This window comes from Anabrus simplex, chromosome 5 (assembly GCF_040414725.1).
Source record: "Anabrus simplex isolate iqAnaSimp1 chromosome 5, ASM4041472v1, whole genome shotgun sequence".
NCBI lineage: Eukaryota > Metazoa > Arthropoda > Insecta > Orthoptera > Tettigoniidae > Anabrus > Anabrus simplex.
Window position 1 is genome coordinate 279,740,361 of NC_090269.1, and position 14,323 is coordinate 279,754,683.

General features: G+C 37.9%; 1 protein-coding gene across 6 annotated transcripts in view; it reads left to right on the forward strand.

Moving 5' to 3' along the window:
• Window positions 1–14,323, forward strand: part of LOC136873986 (ankyrin repeat domain-containing protein 17) — a 918,230-nt gene that overhangs the window by 368,697 nt on the left and 535,210 nt on the right. For all 6 annotated transcript variants that reach the window (XM_067147404.2, XM_067147402.2, XM_068227616.1 and 3 more), the window contains one exon: window positions 3,058–3,184. In XM_067147404.2, coding sequence (XP_067003505.2) covers window positions 3,058–3,184 — 127 coding nt within the window. The remainder of the gene's footprint in view (window positions 1–3,057; window positions 3,185–14,323) is intronic.

A 14,323-nucleotide genomic window follows, 5' to 3' on the forward strand; every position in this document is an offset into this window, starting at 1 on the left:
GTGGAAAGAGGCCTAGGGGACGTCCTAGAATGAGATGGGGGAGTTCTGTTGGTAGCTGTATTTGCAAATAGAGGAGTTGATAGCAATAACGTACTAGAAGAGGAATGGTGAAAAGATTAAGGTGGAGGGCTTTGGTACACTACCCTACCCAGAGAGAATCTGGAAAAAGGAAGGGATGAAGAAGAAGAGTGGAAGCCTTTCTTTACCCCACCCCCCTCCTCTCTCTCTCTCTGTTTGGTCTACATTAATCTATAGCTGTTAGATTTTTCAGTCTGGTAAAGCTATGTTGTTAGGTCATCAGCCCAGAGGCTGGTTGGATCCTCAAATAGCACCACCAAAGGCAATGCAGTTATAGGGAAACTGCAAAAACTAATGGCAGGGCCCAAATGGGGCGTACTGGGCAAGCTGATGAGTGAGGTAGTTTGCCACATAACTGGACCAGAAGGTATTACTGCAGCACGACTGACCCTATGAGCAACACCTTTCATAACACTTAGACACTGTGCTACAAATGTCATTACTCAGCACCACCAACTTCCATATTGTCACATCCATGAATGAGACTGGGACTTCGGTGGAAGCTGCACTTTGTTCTGGCCAGTGCCAAGGAGACGGATACAAAAATACTGCGTCCATCAGGAAATGGCAACAGGCGGTTGGTGAAGCTGTAATGAAATAAAATTTTAAAAATACTTCAAAGAGAGAACATTTTAACCGCAGCTTATATCTGAAAATGAAGCAACTCAATTAAAAATAGAATGATCGGTAGCCAAGCATTCCGATGAAACAAGACACGGAATATTATTTGACAAGACCATGATCGTAGCAGCTGTCCCTTGGAATCTGGAAAGGAAAATCCGCGAGACTATCAAAATTAAGAAACATCCAAACAATTCGAATTTAGAAAAAGGATATAAAGTCAGTAATTCTTAGATGCATATCATACATAGATTAAGACATACAGACCACAACATAAACACGTAGGTCAAACCTCCTATTACATAACCGCTCAGGGAAGTCCCACTACCCGGCTGTGACACATATCTTCCAGAATTCTCACTAGACAGCCAGGGGCTTACGTCAGCCAGAAAGGCTAGGGTATATAGACCAAAGTCAGAAATCACTCTTGCTGCCTGGGAGACTGATTACCTCTTTGACAAAGAATACTGCAATGTATTTGAAACATCGCCAAACTGTACGTAATATACATAAAACAACAAAATAAATTATGAATTGTTATAGTATTTCAACAATTATTAGAGTGGATGCAGGTGTTAACATAAATGGTTTTACGCTTCTAAATAATGTCAATCCGTTCATAATTTAATTTTTTAATGTTTGATGTTATAGAATCTGACAATGTTCTTTCAGGAGCAAAACATGTCACCCTTTTTTAATTATAGTATTTTTAGTTAATTTCTAAATTTTATTTAGTTACAATTTCAACATACTGAAGAACCTATGACATACAAATAAACAATATACATTGAAGGGTTTTGTTACATTATGTGTAAGTTTCAGAATTTTATGCTTCCAATTACAAAAAACCTGTTACCACTTTAGTATGGTAACTTTTTCTCGGCTTAGGGTGGTTATCAAATTGCGTTGTCGGTAAGAGTTGTAACCTTTTATACAGTAAATGAGTTCTATAACGAACACCAATATAATGAAATGTTCAGAATTGCAAAACATATTTTAGGCCCCTTCCCTTTTCCCTGTTTAATATGTGTTAAATTAAATAGGAAAAAATGTAGCCCGACTGTTAATAAATAAGTCCAAAACAAAAGTAATGGAGTGCAGTCGAACGAAGGCAGGTGATGCAGGAAATATTAGATTAGTAAATGAAATCTTGAAAGGAAGTAGATGAATATTGTTACTTTGGTAGTAAAATAACTGACGATGGCAGAAGTAAGGACGACATAAAATGCAGACTGGTACAAGCAAGGAAGAGCTTTCTTAAGAAATTTGCTCACTTCAAATGTTGATATAGCAATTAGAAAGACGTTTCTGAAGACTTTCATCTGGAATGTGGCATTGTATGGAAGTGAAACATGGATGATAACTAGCTCGGAAGGAAAGAGAAGCTTTTGAAATGTGGTGTTACAGAAGAATGCTAAAGGTGAGATGGATAGATTGAATCACGAATGAAGATTTACTGAATCGAATAAGTGAGAAGAGATAGATTTGGCTGAATTTGATGAGAAGAAGAGATATGATAGGACACATTTTAAGACACCCAGGACTTGTTCAGTTAGTTTTTGAAGGAAGTGTAAGCAGTAAGAATGGTAGGGGTGGACCTAGGTATGAATATAACGATTAAATTAGAGCAGATGTAGGATGCAATAGTTACGCTAAAATGAAAAGGTTAGCACATGATAGGGTGGCATGGAGAGCTGCATCAAACCAGTCTATGGACTGATGACTGAAACAACTCATAAATTACGGTTTTGCTTTTGTACCCGTAATTTTCAAAAGGTTTGAGTATTCAGTACAATAATTGTTTTCTTCCTGCCGGCCTTGAGTGGCTTTGGCGGCTCAGCTGCTGGCCTTCTGACCTCAACTTGCTGGGTTTGATCCTGGCTCAGTCCGGTGGTATTTGAAGGTGCTCAAATACACCAGCCTCGTGTATGTAGATTAACTGGCATGTGAAAGAACTCCTGTGGAGCAAAATTCCACCTTGACGTCTACGGAAAAAGTGGTTAGTGGGACGTAAAAAATAACATTATTTTCTTCCGTTCCCTTTGTGAGTGCCTTGTTGAGATAGATTTTTATATCTTTGGAATGCTGTTGCAACAGTTTGGATTAATGACGTAGTGCGTGTGTCCAAATCAGTGGACAGAGCAGTTGAAGCCACTTTTTGGACTCAGAATACACATAGTCGCATAACACAAAGTTGAGAGACTGAGAAAGATGCAGTTTATTCCATTAAGACTTACTCTGATCATGCTCTTGTTAGAATAATAGGATGTGGGAGAGAGAGCGAGAGAGTGAATGGGTGTATTCTCCCTTCTTTCACACTTGATTTTATGTTTTGCGACTTCAATTTGTTTCTTGCAGGTATTTACTTGAAGCATCTGCAGATGTTCATGCCACAACACAAACGGGAGACACCGCTTTGACGTATGCATGTGAAAATGGCCATACTGATGTAGCTGATCTCTTACTTCAGTATGGGGCTGATCTGGTAAGAATCTTACACTTTTTAATTTAGAAATGTTTATATTGGATCATGCAGTTTTTATTAGCATTACTGTGAGAGCTATTGTATATATTTATTCTTATGAACATTTTTTACCCTTGGTGGTTCTCACCATTGTTTTATTTCTTCTTTGTGCTCATTTCTGTATGGTTTGCATTTGGTTTTTTCTATATAGATATGACTTCTTGGCAAGTTTTTAAAAACAGAGTTCATTACAGTATGTTGGTGATGTAAAGAATGCGCCAACACCGTGCTATGCCATTAGTGCTAGACCTGACATGGAATGAATAGTAGTAGTACTTTAGATATCCTTGTGCCGGTGGCACTATGTGAAAAATGAAATCTGTGAGGTGTGAAACATGAAGGGTTGACGAATGAAGAACGTGCATATTCAAAATAAAATAAGGAAAACTTGCTTTCTATTATTTCTGTATGTTACAACAAAATGTAATCATAGAATGGCAGCGTGCTATGATTGGTCTGCAATGAGACAGCGAGTGGGGGTGGGAGTGAGTGGAGCAAGTGGCGGTGCTCAAGCAGAATACTGTTAATACACTAGTAGAAACACCCTATCACCCAAATTCTGATCATTGCACAGAGTACCAGTATGGCAGTAGCAGGGGTTTCAAGTGCCAGTGTGCCAGTGTCAATGTCCAAGCCATGTGCTGTGCACCTTGCACTGTAGTGCTGTAGGTTTGCACCTACTGCATCTCTTACCTTTAGCTATATGTTTTATTTTGTTAGTATATATATATTTTTTACGTGATTTTGGTGTTACAGGATACTTAGTAATGTTATTACATGTTAACCAGTCCTATTCCTATTGCAGATGGAAATATTGAACATCATGGTTTTCCGTGGTTTCCCATTTTCACACCAGGCAAATACTGGGGCTGTACCTTAATTAAGGCCACAGTCGCTTCCTTCCCACTCCTAGCCCTTTCCTGTCCCATCTTCGCCGTAAGACCTATCTGTGTCGGTGTGGTGTAAAGCACCTAGCAAAAAAAAAAAAAAAAAAAAAAAAAAAATTACTTATTGAACTTTTTACACTTTATGTATACTTACAAATTTACTACAATTCATATTTGCTAATCAGTTATTGTGTTGTATGATTCAGTTCTAGCCATATTGCTTGGAATATCTTTAACTGCAAGCTGGTCAGAAAGACAACCTTAAGCTTGAATAGAAATATTCTATATTATGTTCTTTTAGTTGAAAATATGCTCACCAAATTAACTAGATATAAAGTAGATATTCATTACCTGTTGTGGAAGTGCAACCATCATGAGAATTTTTGTGTTCTCTGGTTTCAGCCGTCTCTTACAGTCACTCACCACCATACCATATAAGAGCGCTCGGCATCAGTATGTACTTACGGGGCCACACAGCTTGCATTACAGTTGTAAATTAGGGATAGTCCTTTTTCAGAGAGCACAAAAGGCTGCAAATGTTGATCATAGAGGTATCTGACCAGGATATTTTTTCTTTTGCCATTCGGTGGAAGACTGTGTAGCCCTCAAATAATGCTTGTGCATTTATGGGAGTTGCATATGACAGTATTCTCATTTCTTTCTCTACACCATCCTTAGTGAGAGTCTTGTTGCGTAAATTTTTCTGGGCGACCAAGTTTCCAACGGCTTAAAAAAAAGCCTTTGAAAGGTCGCATGCCATCAAGTGACTTGGATTTCCTCAAACTCTTCTGTGTTGTTGTCTTTACAGTGTTTATAGCTTTGGCTTTGTGAATTGCTGGTATTTCATTGAGGCGAGCATTAAGCTGAGGGGAAAGCATTTCTCTAGTCGGCAGATCCTGCATGTTTTGCAATAACCTGAGATTAGAATACTGAGTATGTGAGCCATAGGGTAGCCAATACTTTCTAAATCTACGATCCAGTTATGATTGTCTGCCACAAACTGAGCTCTTGTGACAGGTAGCTTACTGCTATCACCCCTGGACTGAATGCATAGGCAATGTTAGGACTGCACTTATCAATTATTCAGTTGTGTTATTTATTGTATTACTTGTTATAGCTAGCCGATACTGATTAAGTGCATTGCTAATTATTCCTTACTCTCTTACGAATCAGATCGCGTTATTGGTGTGTTGTGCATTTCTGCAGTTTCCATTAACCTATTTGACTCATTTGATGTGACGTCAACACGAGCATTGGCCAGGCCTTAAACTGAAATGACGAGCGAGACATTCACACGCCGAGTCGTACATGCTAGCTTATATTTTGATCACCCCTGTGAGGGGTTTCCCCTTTGCAAACTCTCTGAATAGAACAGGAATGTGGCTTGTTTACAGCTCTCCTTCTAAGAACTTGCACTGTTATTTATTGCCTAATTGAGGAGTGGAAATGGAAAACGATGTGCCACAAAAACCATTTTGAGGTTTTTGTTATAAGATGAGACTGTGTGTTGTGGTTATCACTCTGGAAAGGATTCATGTACCAGAAACATTTATATTCATTCCAAGAATGGTACGAAGATAGTGTTAGCATTTCGAGCAGACACTAGTGCCAGTGACCGTGGCCTGGAGAAGGACGCAAGCGCCTAGGGAGGTCCGACGTCGATGTGTGTAATGCCGCGGCTCGCACCGCATTACATCGTACAAGCCAGTGCCATCGTAATTTATGATCTTAATTTTCATGTTGACATTTAACAAATAATATAGAGTTCGAGGGATGTTCCACCATTCATCACTTGCAAAAATATATTAAGTTATAAGAAGACTGGTTTCGACTCCCTTGGAGTCATCATCAGTTCTTGGTAAAAATTAAATTAAGGGGAATCTGATAACAATCATCATAATGAAAAACCATGTACCTATAGGCGATTGCATGGAAACACATAAATAAGTTGCTAGACATTACCTTGAGATGCAACGTACACTTGGCAAGCAGAATGTGGAGTTTAGAAAGTTTCCAGTTCTGGCTCTAACAGTCTTGTGTTCATGGAACACTGGAACACTGGAATTACATGTACTGGTTGAAAATATATACAAACACAATACGAACAATTATAATGGTATGGAACCATGGCTCTCTAAGAGCATTCGTGGATTTGACAGTCGTGTTTCTATCTGAAAAAGATTGGATGAAATACACACACTGAAGCAAAATGTACAAAGACACAGTTCTAGCCTAAACTGTCGTGCGTTCGTGGACACGGAACACTGGGAACACTTGTATTGTTTGAAAAAACACATATACGAATTAAACACTTATAACCATACGAAATATTGGCGTTACAAAAACGTTTGAGTTTGACTGTCCTGCCTCCATCTGACTAAACTAGTGAAACATATATACATTGAATGTACATAGACAAACCACTTGGCTTTTAAAAGTTCTGGTTATTGGTTTCAAAAATTGTCATGCGTTCGTGGAACACAGAATATAACTGTTGGTCCTGCTTCTATCTACTGGAAACTAATGCATTATCACAGTTGGAATTAATTGATTGAAAGTTTATACACCAATGCGAAACACTTGGCACTTTAATGTCCTTGGATCTCAGTATAAAATGCCGTCGTATGTTTACACAACTCGGCATAGACTTGTCGAGCAGTCTTCTCACAATCAACCGGAATATGTGAACCTTTTTTAAAAGAACCAAGATTTGTTGACTATTTCAACCACACATCACATGCAATGTTGGTAATCAGCTGAAATTATACACTGGCCTGAGATGCTTAGTATTTAAGAGAGATCTTGGGTCTAAATTAGAATTATTCCCATGTGTTAGTGGAACACGGAACTTGATTGACGGCTCTGATTCAAACTACTTGATACAAGATCATAACTTACGATACGCTAGCCAATGCTGTTTTAGTGGTTGTGTGACACGTTATTACATTGTGCGTGTGTAATGCAGATGAACTGACATGGAACCTCATACGTCTCGGGAAGGTTTACAAATCAACGATAAACAAAGAGCATAAGGAGAAATGTACCACTGGTAAACCTTACACTACATCTACAGGTCGTGAGATTCCTTGCAAGAAAGCGCCATCGGAACAACTTACATGTAAGTGTGAATATGCTTGTAAGACGTCACTACGTGAGTACAGGGTGAGTCTGTTCACCCAGTTCTACACTTTGGGCGAAAATGAGCAAGGTTCACACCTTTTAAATAAGACTGGAACTTGTGAACGTAAGCAGAAGAACGATTAAATTGAAATGACAAATAACGTGGTTCAACCTATTCAATACAAGTAAATAAGAAATGTAGTGTTACATTCTTATTTAATTATAAGTGGAGGTGGTACCGGTTTGACCACCAATCGGGGTCATCATCAGCCGAATAAAAATACAAAAATACAAAAACAATGCATAGGGAAAACAAGAAATTAAAGGATGAGTCTTTCACCAAAACAGTTGAAGAAGCAATATATAACTTTTGAAAAGGGCCATCAGTTAAACTCACGTGCGACAAAACACCTAACGATTTTCGACATACCCCTGCTTGACAAAAATAATACTTCTGGGCTACAAAATACAAGAATTCATGCTTTAAACAGGATACTTCAAAGCAGTACTGCCAGAAAGAACCAAGCTTTACCTATGAAAATATCAATATCACATGTTATTGATATTGGTGACATTTTATAAAAGCTTTTTTCCTTCAAAAATAACACGTTGTTGTTGTTATTATTATTATTCTTCTTCCTTCGTTATGCCCATTCATAGAGCGCGTTTGAACTTGATAGTTGGTTTGATGGTTTGTGCCTTCTTATCCTCCCAAAATCTCTTCATGAATGCACTGTGTTGCATCTTGCGTTCTGTCGACCACTTCCTACCAGTTGTCTTTTTTGCTTTCTCCCTAAATTTATGATTAGCTACTTTGGTTCTAAAAGCTCCACGATTTTCCATGATGTCGTCTGTAATATTTATTTCTTGGAGGTCCGCCTTAGTTTCTTCTAGCCATTTTATTTTGACCTTCTTTGAGTTGATTACTTTGAATAATCTTTTAGTTAGTCTGTCGCTGTTCATTCTGTAGATATGGCCATAGAAATTATTATTATTAACAAATACATTGCAAATGGGAAATATCCTGGTGGCAGTGGTCACTTACAGTAGTGTAATAATAAAGTAAACATAATTACCCAACAACAAACAAACAAACAAACAAACAAACAAATAAACAAGAAAACAACAAGAGTACAACAAGCAAATCTATGGAAAGAAAATATTACAAGAATTACTACTACTTTAACATTCCAAATCCAGCATTATTATATAAAATTTCATACACAACTTAAGTATTTCCAGTGCTTAACATTACACGTTCCAATACTATAGGCTGAACTTACTACTAGCGTAACATTGCAAGTGATAACAAAGTAAAAATAAAAACATTTGTAATTACCCAGCAGCAACAACAACAACAACATGGGTACAACACGCAATTTCCTGGAAAGAGAATACCACAAGAAAAAAATCCTAGTTTCTCAATCTAAATCAAGCAGAAAATCACAAATTCAGTGTCCGTACTACTTTTCACTTTACACTAGCACTAATGGTCTTCTTAAATAACTTGATACCGGAAGGGAATCTATCAAAGACTGCTGCAGGTAATTTATTCCAATCCCTCATGGTTCTGTTCATGAAGGAAAACTTGCCCATGTCCGTATGCTGGTTTCTGGCCCTAATTTTATGCTCATGATCATTTCTCCTACACTTTTATATGAAGAAAATCATTGCTGCAATTACAATTATACGTACATGTTCTCTAGACACCTGTGTGCTATGGAAGAAAAAGGACAGGGAATTACCTCCAAAAATGTAAGTAGGAGAACATTTTTCCTTAGTGTATGCATTCAGAATGGCCATTTTGAATGTGTCTTCAAAGGGTGAATTCAATGCTGATATGATTATGGCAGCAGGAAGTATTGGACTACAGTGGCTGTAGAGAGCCCTCAATGCCATATGGAAGGATGAAAGGATACCTGAAGATTGGCAACAAGGAAGCATTGTACCACTGTTCAAAAAAGGAAATAGGAAGAAATGTGAAAATTATAGAGGTATAACCCCATTATCACATGGACTAAAAATAATGAAGGAAGTCATTGACAAAGACTGAGGGATATAATAGAAACACAGAGGAAGAACAAGATGGCTTTACACTGAATAGATCAACAATAGACTTGATATTTACAGTGCAAACGATAATGGAAAAACATCTGGAAAGGAACAAGGAAATCATCTTAGTATTTTTGGATTTGGAAAAAGCTTATGATGCAGTTAATAGGAAACCTGTATGGCAATGCCTACGGAAAAGGAATGTACCAAAATCATTAACAAGATAAAAATGTTGTATCATGAGAGTAAAAGCAGTGTACAAGAGGGGAGTGGTGACTCTGAAACATTTTATACAAGAAAAGGTCGCGAGCAAGGAAATGCACTGTTGCCATTAGTTTATTATATTTGTTACGGAGTTTTCCGTGGTAGTTAGAGGTGAAAGAAGGTGCGGGGTGGTGAATAGGTCTCAGGCTACGAAATTAAAGTGAATTTAAAATTTAACAAGGTTATATTTTCTTTTTAAAATCAAGAAATAACAAATATGGCAGGTACAGAGTAGCAAGGCAACAAAAGTACAATTACAGTATTTACAGGATTTGGGCTTCGAGCCCCGCGATCACAATCCTTGAGCAATCAGCTCAGTTTTACCCCAAACACAAGTGTCAACAGAGAGGGGAGAACCCCATTCATACCTAGGAGCACTTGCTCCAAAATACACAGTAAGGCCTCCTTGAGGCACGCAGAAAACAAAATTTTCGGGAAAAGAGCAACTTGCTCTCAAAATTCAGGCCTGTCAAAGGCCACACCTAATTCTACTTTCAAGCTGTCCTCTCAGGACATATACACAGGGGTAAAATACCCAACCTACTGAGGTCTGTTAAATGACAAGAAGGTTAATAACATGACCTCTAAATCAACAATTTGAGAGGAGGCGATTTGCACTCCTAATGTATTTGTTTCAAAACCTAATTTGGCTCTAGGCCACTGATGCAAGGGCTAATCCCATACTAAAGAGGTGACTTTAGAAATTGACAAATTTACATAATGTTAAGGAAGAATAGGTTGAGAAAACAAGTTCACCTCAAAACAATATGAGTGGGAGCTCGAGAGGGTTAAGCACTCTCTATCCCAATATGTAGTTTAAAAGATAGAATAGATACAAGTTCCTTTACATTTAAGGAAGGTTACATAATGGAAAAACTTCAGACCCGCCCCGAGAGTTAAACTGCTGAGCAAGCAAGAAAAGAAGTAATTAATCGGCCATTACCTGGTTGTTGACTGCCGCCGAAGAAAGAGGCGCTTCCCGCCCCCTGCTATGTACTTTACACACGAAAAGATGGAACAGAAGTGGCCCGGAGACCCTAAAATCAGCAGTTTATATACTCTCGCAGAAAGTTCGAGGCGTTAGGGGAATGAGAACACCCTCCCACAAACTCTTTATTGGGTAGGATACAGCAACATATTCAAGTTGGGGGAAGATACATCCGATTGGTCAGAAATTAATAAAAGAAATTTGGGATTAGCTAAATACAAAACAAGGGGAAAGAGAGGGGTATACAGCCAACTTAAACAATAACAGAAAGAAATTTAACAAGAAACAAACTTTTGAAATAAAAATTTCTCCAAAAAAATAGTTCTTTCACGTCGCACTAGGGTGCACCATTGTAGTTTTTCAGTAGTGTCCTCTAGAAGAGAAAGTTCACACTTCTTACTACAAGCAAAACAAAAATACGTCGAAAATGACACAGTTCAAAAACTCCAAAATTTCCAGGTAGTGACATCTTCTGATAAAGTAGAAAATTAATACCATAGATAAAGTTCAGACTTCCTCCAGCAGAGGAGTTTCAAGTGGCGCACATTTTTAAACTAGCGGCGTGGAGGTGTACCGCCCGGTACAATATTGATGGATGAAATCATAAAACATGTAAAACAGAGTATCAGTAGTGATGAAGTGAATGTTTTGGTATTTGCAGATGATGTGGGGAAAGGGAGAAAAGGATGTACAAAGGAGGCTGGACATTTGGAATGAAAATCTGAAGGAGTTTGGAATGGTAATTAGTAAAAAGAAAACTGTAGTTATGCACTGTGGAAAAGAGAAAAAGAGAAGCGAAGTGAACATAGACGGAGAACGGTCAGAGAATGTACAACAGTTTACATATCTGGGTAGCATTATTAATGGAAGTAATGAAATCAACCCTGAAATTAATGACAGACTAAGTAAAGGTACATCATTTTATCAAGTCAGAGAGCTCTTATGGGATGACAAAGTACCCAAGAGAACGAAATTAACATTATATAAACAGTTGTTCATGCCAATTGTAACATACAGACTAGAAATGCTGGTAACTAATAAGAGACAAGATAGTAAGATCTAGGCAGTAGAAATGAAATTTTTAAGAACATTGGTTAAAAAGACAAGAAGAGATAGTATTCAAAATATTAAAATCAGAGAAGAGCTCAATATAGAACCGTTAGTACAGAAGATACAGAAATTAAGACTGAGATGGTTCGGACATGTAAAAAGAATGGGAAAGGAACGGGTAGCAAGAAGGGAATTGGAAAGAGAAGTTAAGGGAATGAGACCAGCGAGAAGAAGGTGGATGGATCAGATTTGGAAGGACATTAGAGAAACTGGATTGGATGTGGTGGAAGTAATGGAGCAGGAAAAGTTGAAGGTCACAAAGAAGTGGAGGAGGCTTGTTAACCACACCCAGGCGACTGGAGTTAGACATATTATTGATGATGATGATCATCATCATCATTCTTCCTAAGATTATCTTGGTATTTGTAGCTCAACCACTACATTAGAGCCTGACAGAAAGGGTTAAGTATCTAACACTATGACTAACCAGATTTTCTTTCTGCAAATCGACAGCAGAATTAGCAGCTGGTTCCACTCCCTTCAGTTGTATGCCTTGGAAAATGCCACTAATGGAGGTGATAGTTACAAATTTATCTTCCTTTGAGCCTACTCCAGGGGTAATTTTGAGTTTATTCAAGTGATGCTCGTGAGAACTTTCTACACGTAGTTCAATAGTGCTGAAAAATACTTGCTCCATCTGAAATAGGGGAGACAATTTCTTCAGGATTTCAAAAAAAAAAAAATCCAGATAAAAGTTCAGGAAGTGAATAAATTTAAAACCAGTGAGCTTTCTTCGTAGGTCTTTTGCCATGCAGTTTCATTAATTTCCAAGTGCACGATGACACATTTCCAATCAGTCACTAGAGCTGATACATAACCACCCTTGCTGGCCACCCTTCTTACACTGTGCAAACACTGAAATTTCTGAACTATTGTTTTAGTTGTTAGACTCTTGGAAGACTGGTGGTGGAATTTGTAGAGCAACTTCAGTAATGCATAACGTTCTTCAACATAATCCACATAATTTTTACTGAACTTAATACACTTAATTGAATGCTGTGTGCTATGCAGTGCATAGCAAATATATATGTTTGACCTTTTGTCTAATATCATGAATTAATCAGTTCTGTGCATCAAGCAGAGAAGCATTGGGCAGGTTGACCATGCCGTTCGGGGCGAGCAGCTGTGAGCTTGCATCCGGTAGATGGTGGGTTTGTACCCCACTGTCGGCAGCCCCGAAGATGGTTTTCCATGGTTTCCCATTTTCACACCAGGTAAATGCTAGGGCTCTACCCTAATTAAAGCCACGGCCACTTCCATCCCACTCGTAGGCCTATTCTGTCCCATCATCGTTGTCATAAGACCTATCTGTGTCAGTGCAACGTAAAAAAAAGTAAAAGGTAGATCAGCAGGACCATCTGTTCCAATTACCAACTGCCTTTGAATCAAATCAAATAACCATTCTGAAATTCCAAGTTTTTCAAGTTCTTTTTCAAGTGCTTCCATGTACCCACCTGCACTTCCAATTTCTGAAGGTGTGAGTGATAGGAAAAATTTCTTTGAATTTCGAAGTTCCTTACAAATCTTAGGTAGATAATTTTAGGTTTTACTAAATTTGCTTGTATTGATGCACTAGCAAATATATCCGTGCTTCCCTATTGTATTCTACATTGTATATGGATTTGTATGTAAATTACTTTTCCCAAAGTGAGTAAGATGATATAAAACTGCATGTCTCTTGGCATTATTCAAGAAATAAAACGGGGAGGACCTCTTCCAATGTAAGGTGCACGGTGGGGAAGTTTTGATGATAAAAGGCTCGCCATATTTTGTACTGCCATCCACAAACTAGTTCAGGAGTTTCTACTATAACGACATGCTCACTTGCCATCTACCATTCACATTAGGGATGGAGAGTTTTCATTACAATGAGTGGCACCTATTCTTAATGCCACTCAAAATAGAGTTGGAGAGATTTGATTGTAATCAAGAAATGCAGCTCTAACGTATAAGGGATCGAGATACGACAAAATGTCACAGGACCCAACTTGTAGATCTCTCCAAATTGAATGGCGATAGTGCTGTCTGTTTTGTGATATGACTTACCTCTTTGCCACCAATTATTCCAAAATGAAGGGCTGTACATTAATTGAAATTGCATCCATATTTTGGTATTTTCCAGGTCCGGAATGTTGTACTTTTGAAGAACTTGGAATTTTTCCTCAAAGGAAAGAGTGTCCAGGTTTCTGGATTAGCACTCGCATACATACGTAGTAATTAACCCTTTCTTGTCCACATTTTCACTCCACTTATCCCCACGTTTCAACCTATTATTTAGGAACAACTGAAACAGAGCGCATTGTTTCAGGAAAAAAGTTAAATATTATAAAAACTATTTATCGCAATGAATTCAAATTTTCAATTATACTAAAAAATATACCATCACATCCATTTCTCTATTCAGAGAGTCATAAGGTCATTGGTTCAAACCTCCACCGCCATACTGGCGATACTGTTGTTTATAAGTTTCATTTCCGTATTGATAGATATTACTTTACAAAAAAACAATATAAATATGAGTCTCCACCTTATCAATACAAAATTAATTTACATTAAGCTGGTAAATACAGTCAAGACTAGTTTCGACCCCTAGGGGGTCATCTTCAGTTGACATGCATTAAAAATGTATTTTTTACAAAAACATCACATGTAGTGGTAAAAGCTTAAATTAATTTAAAC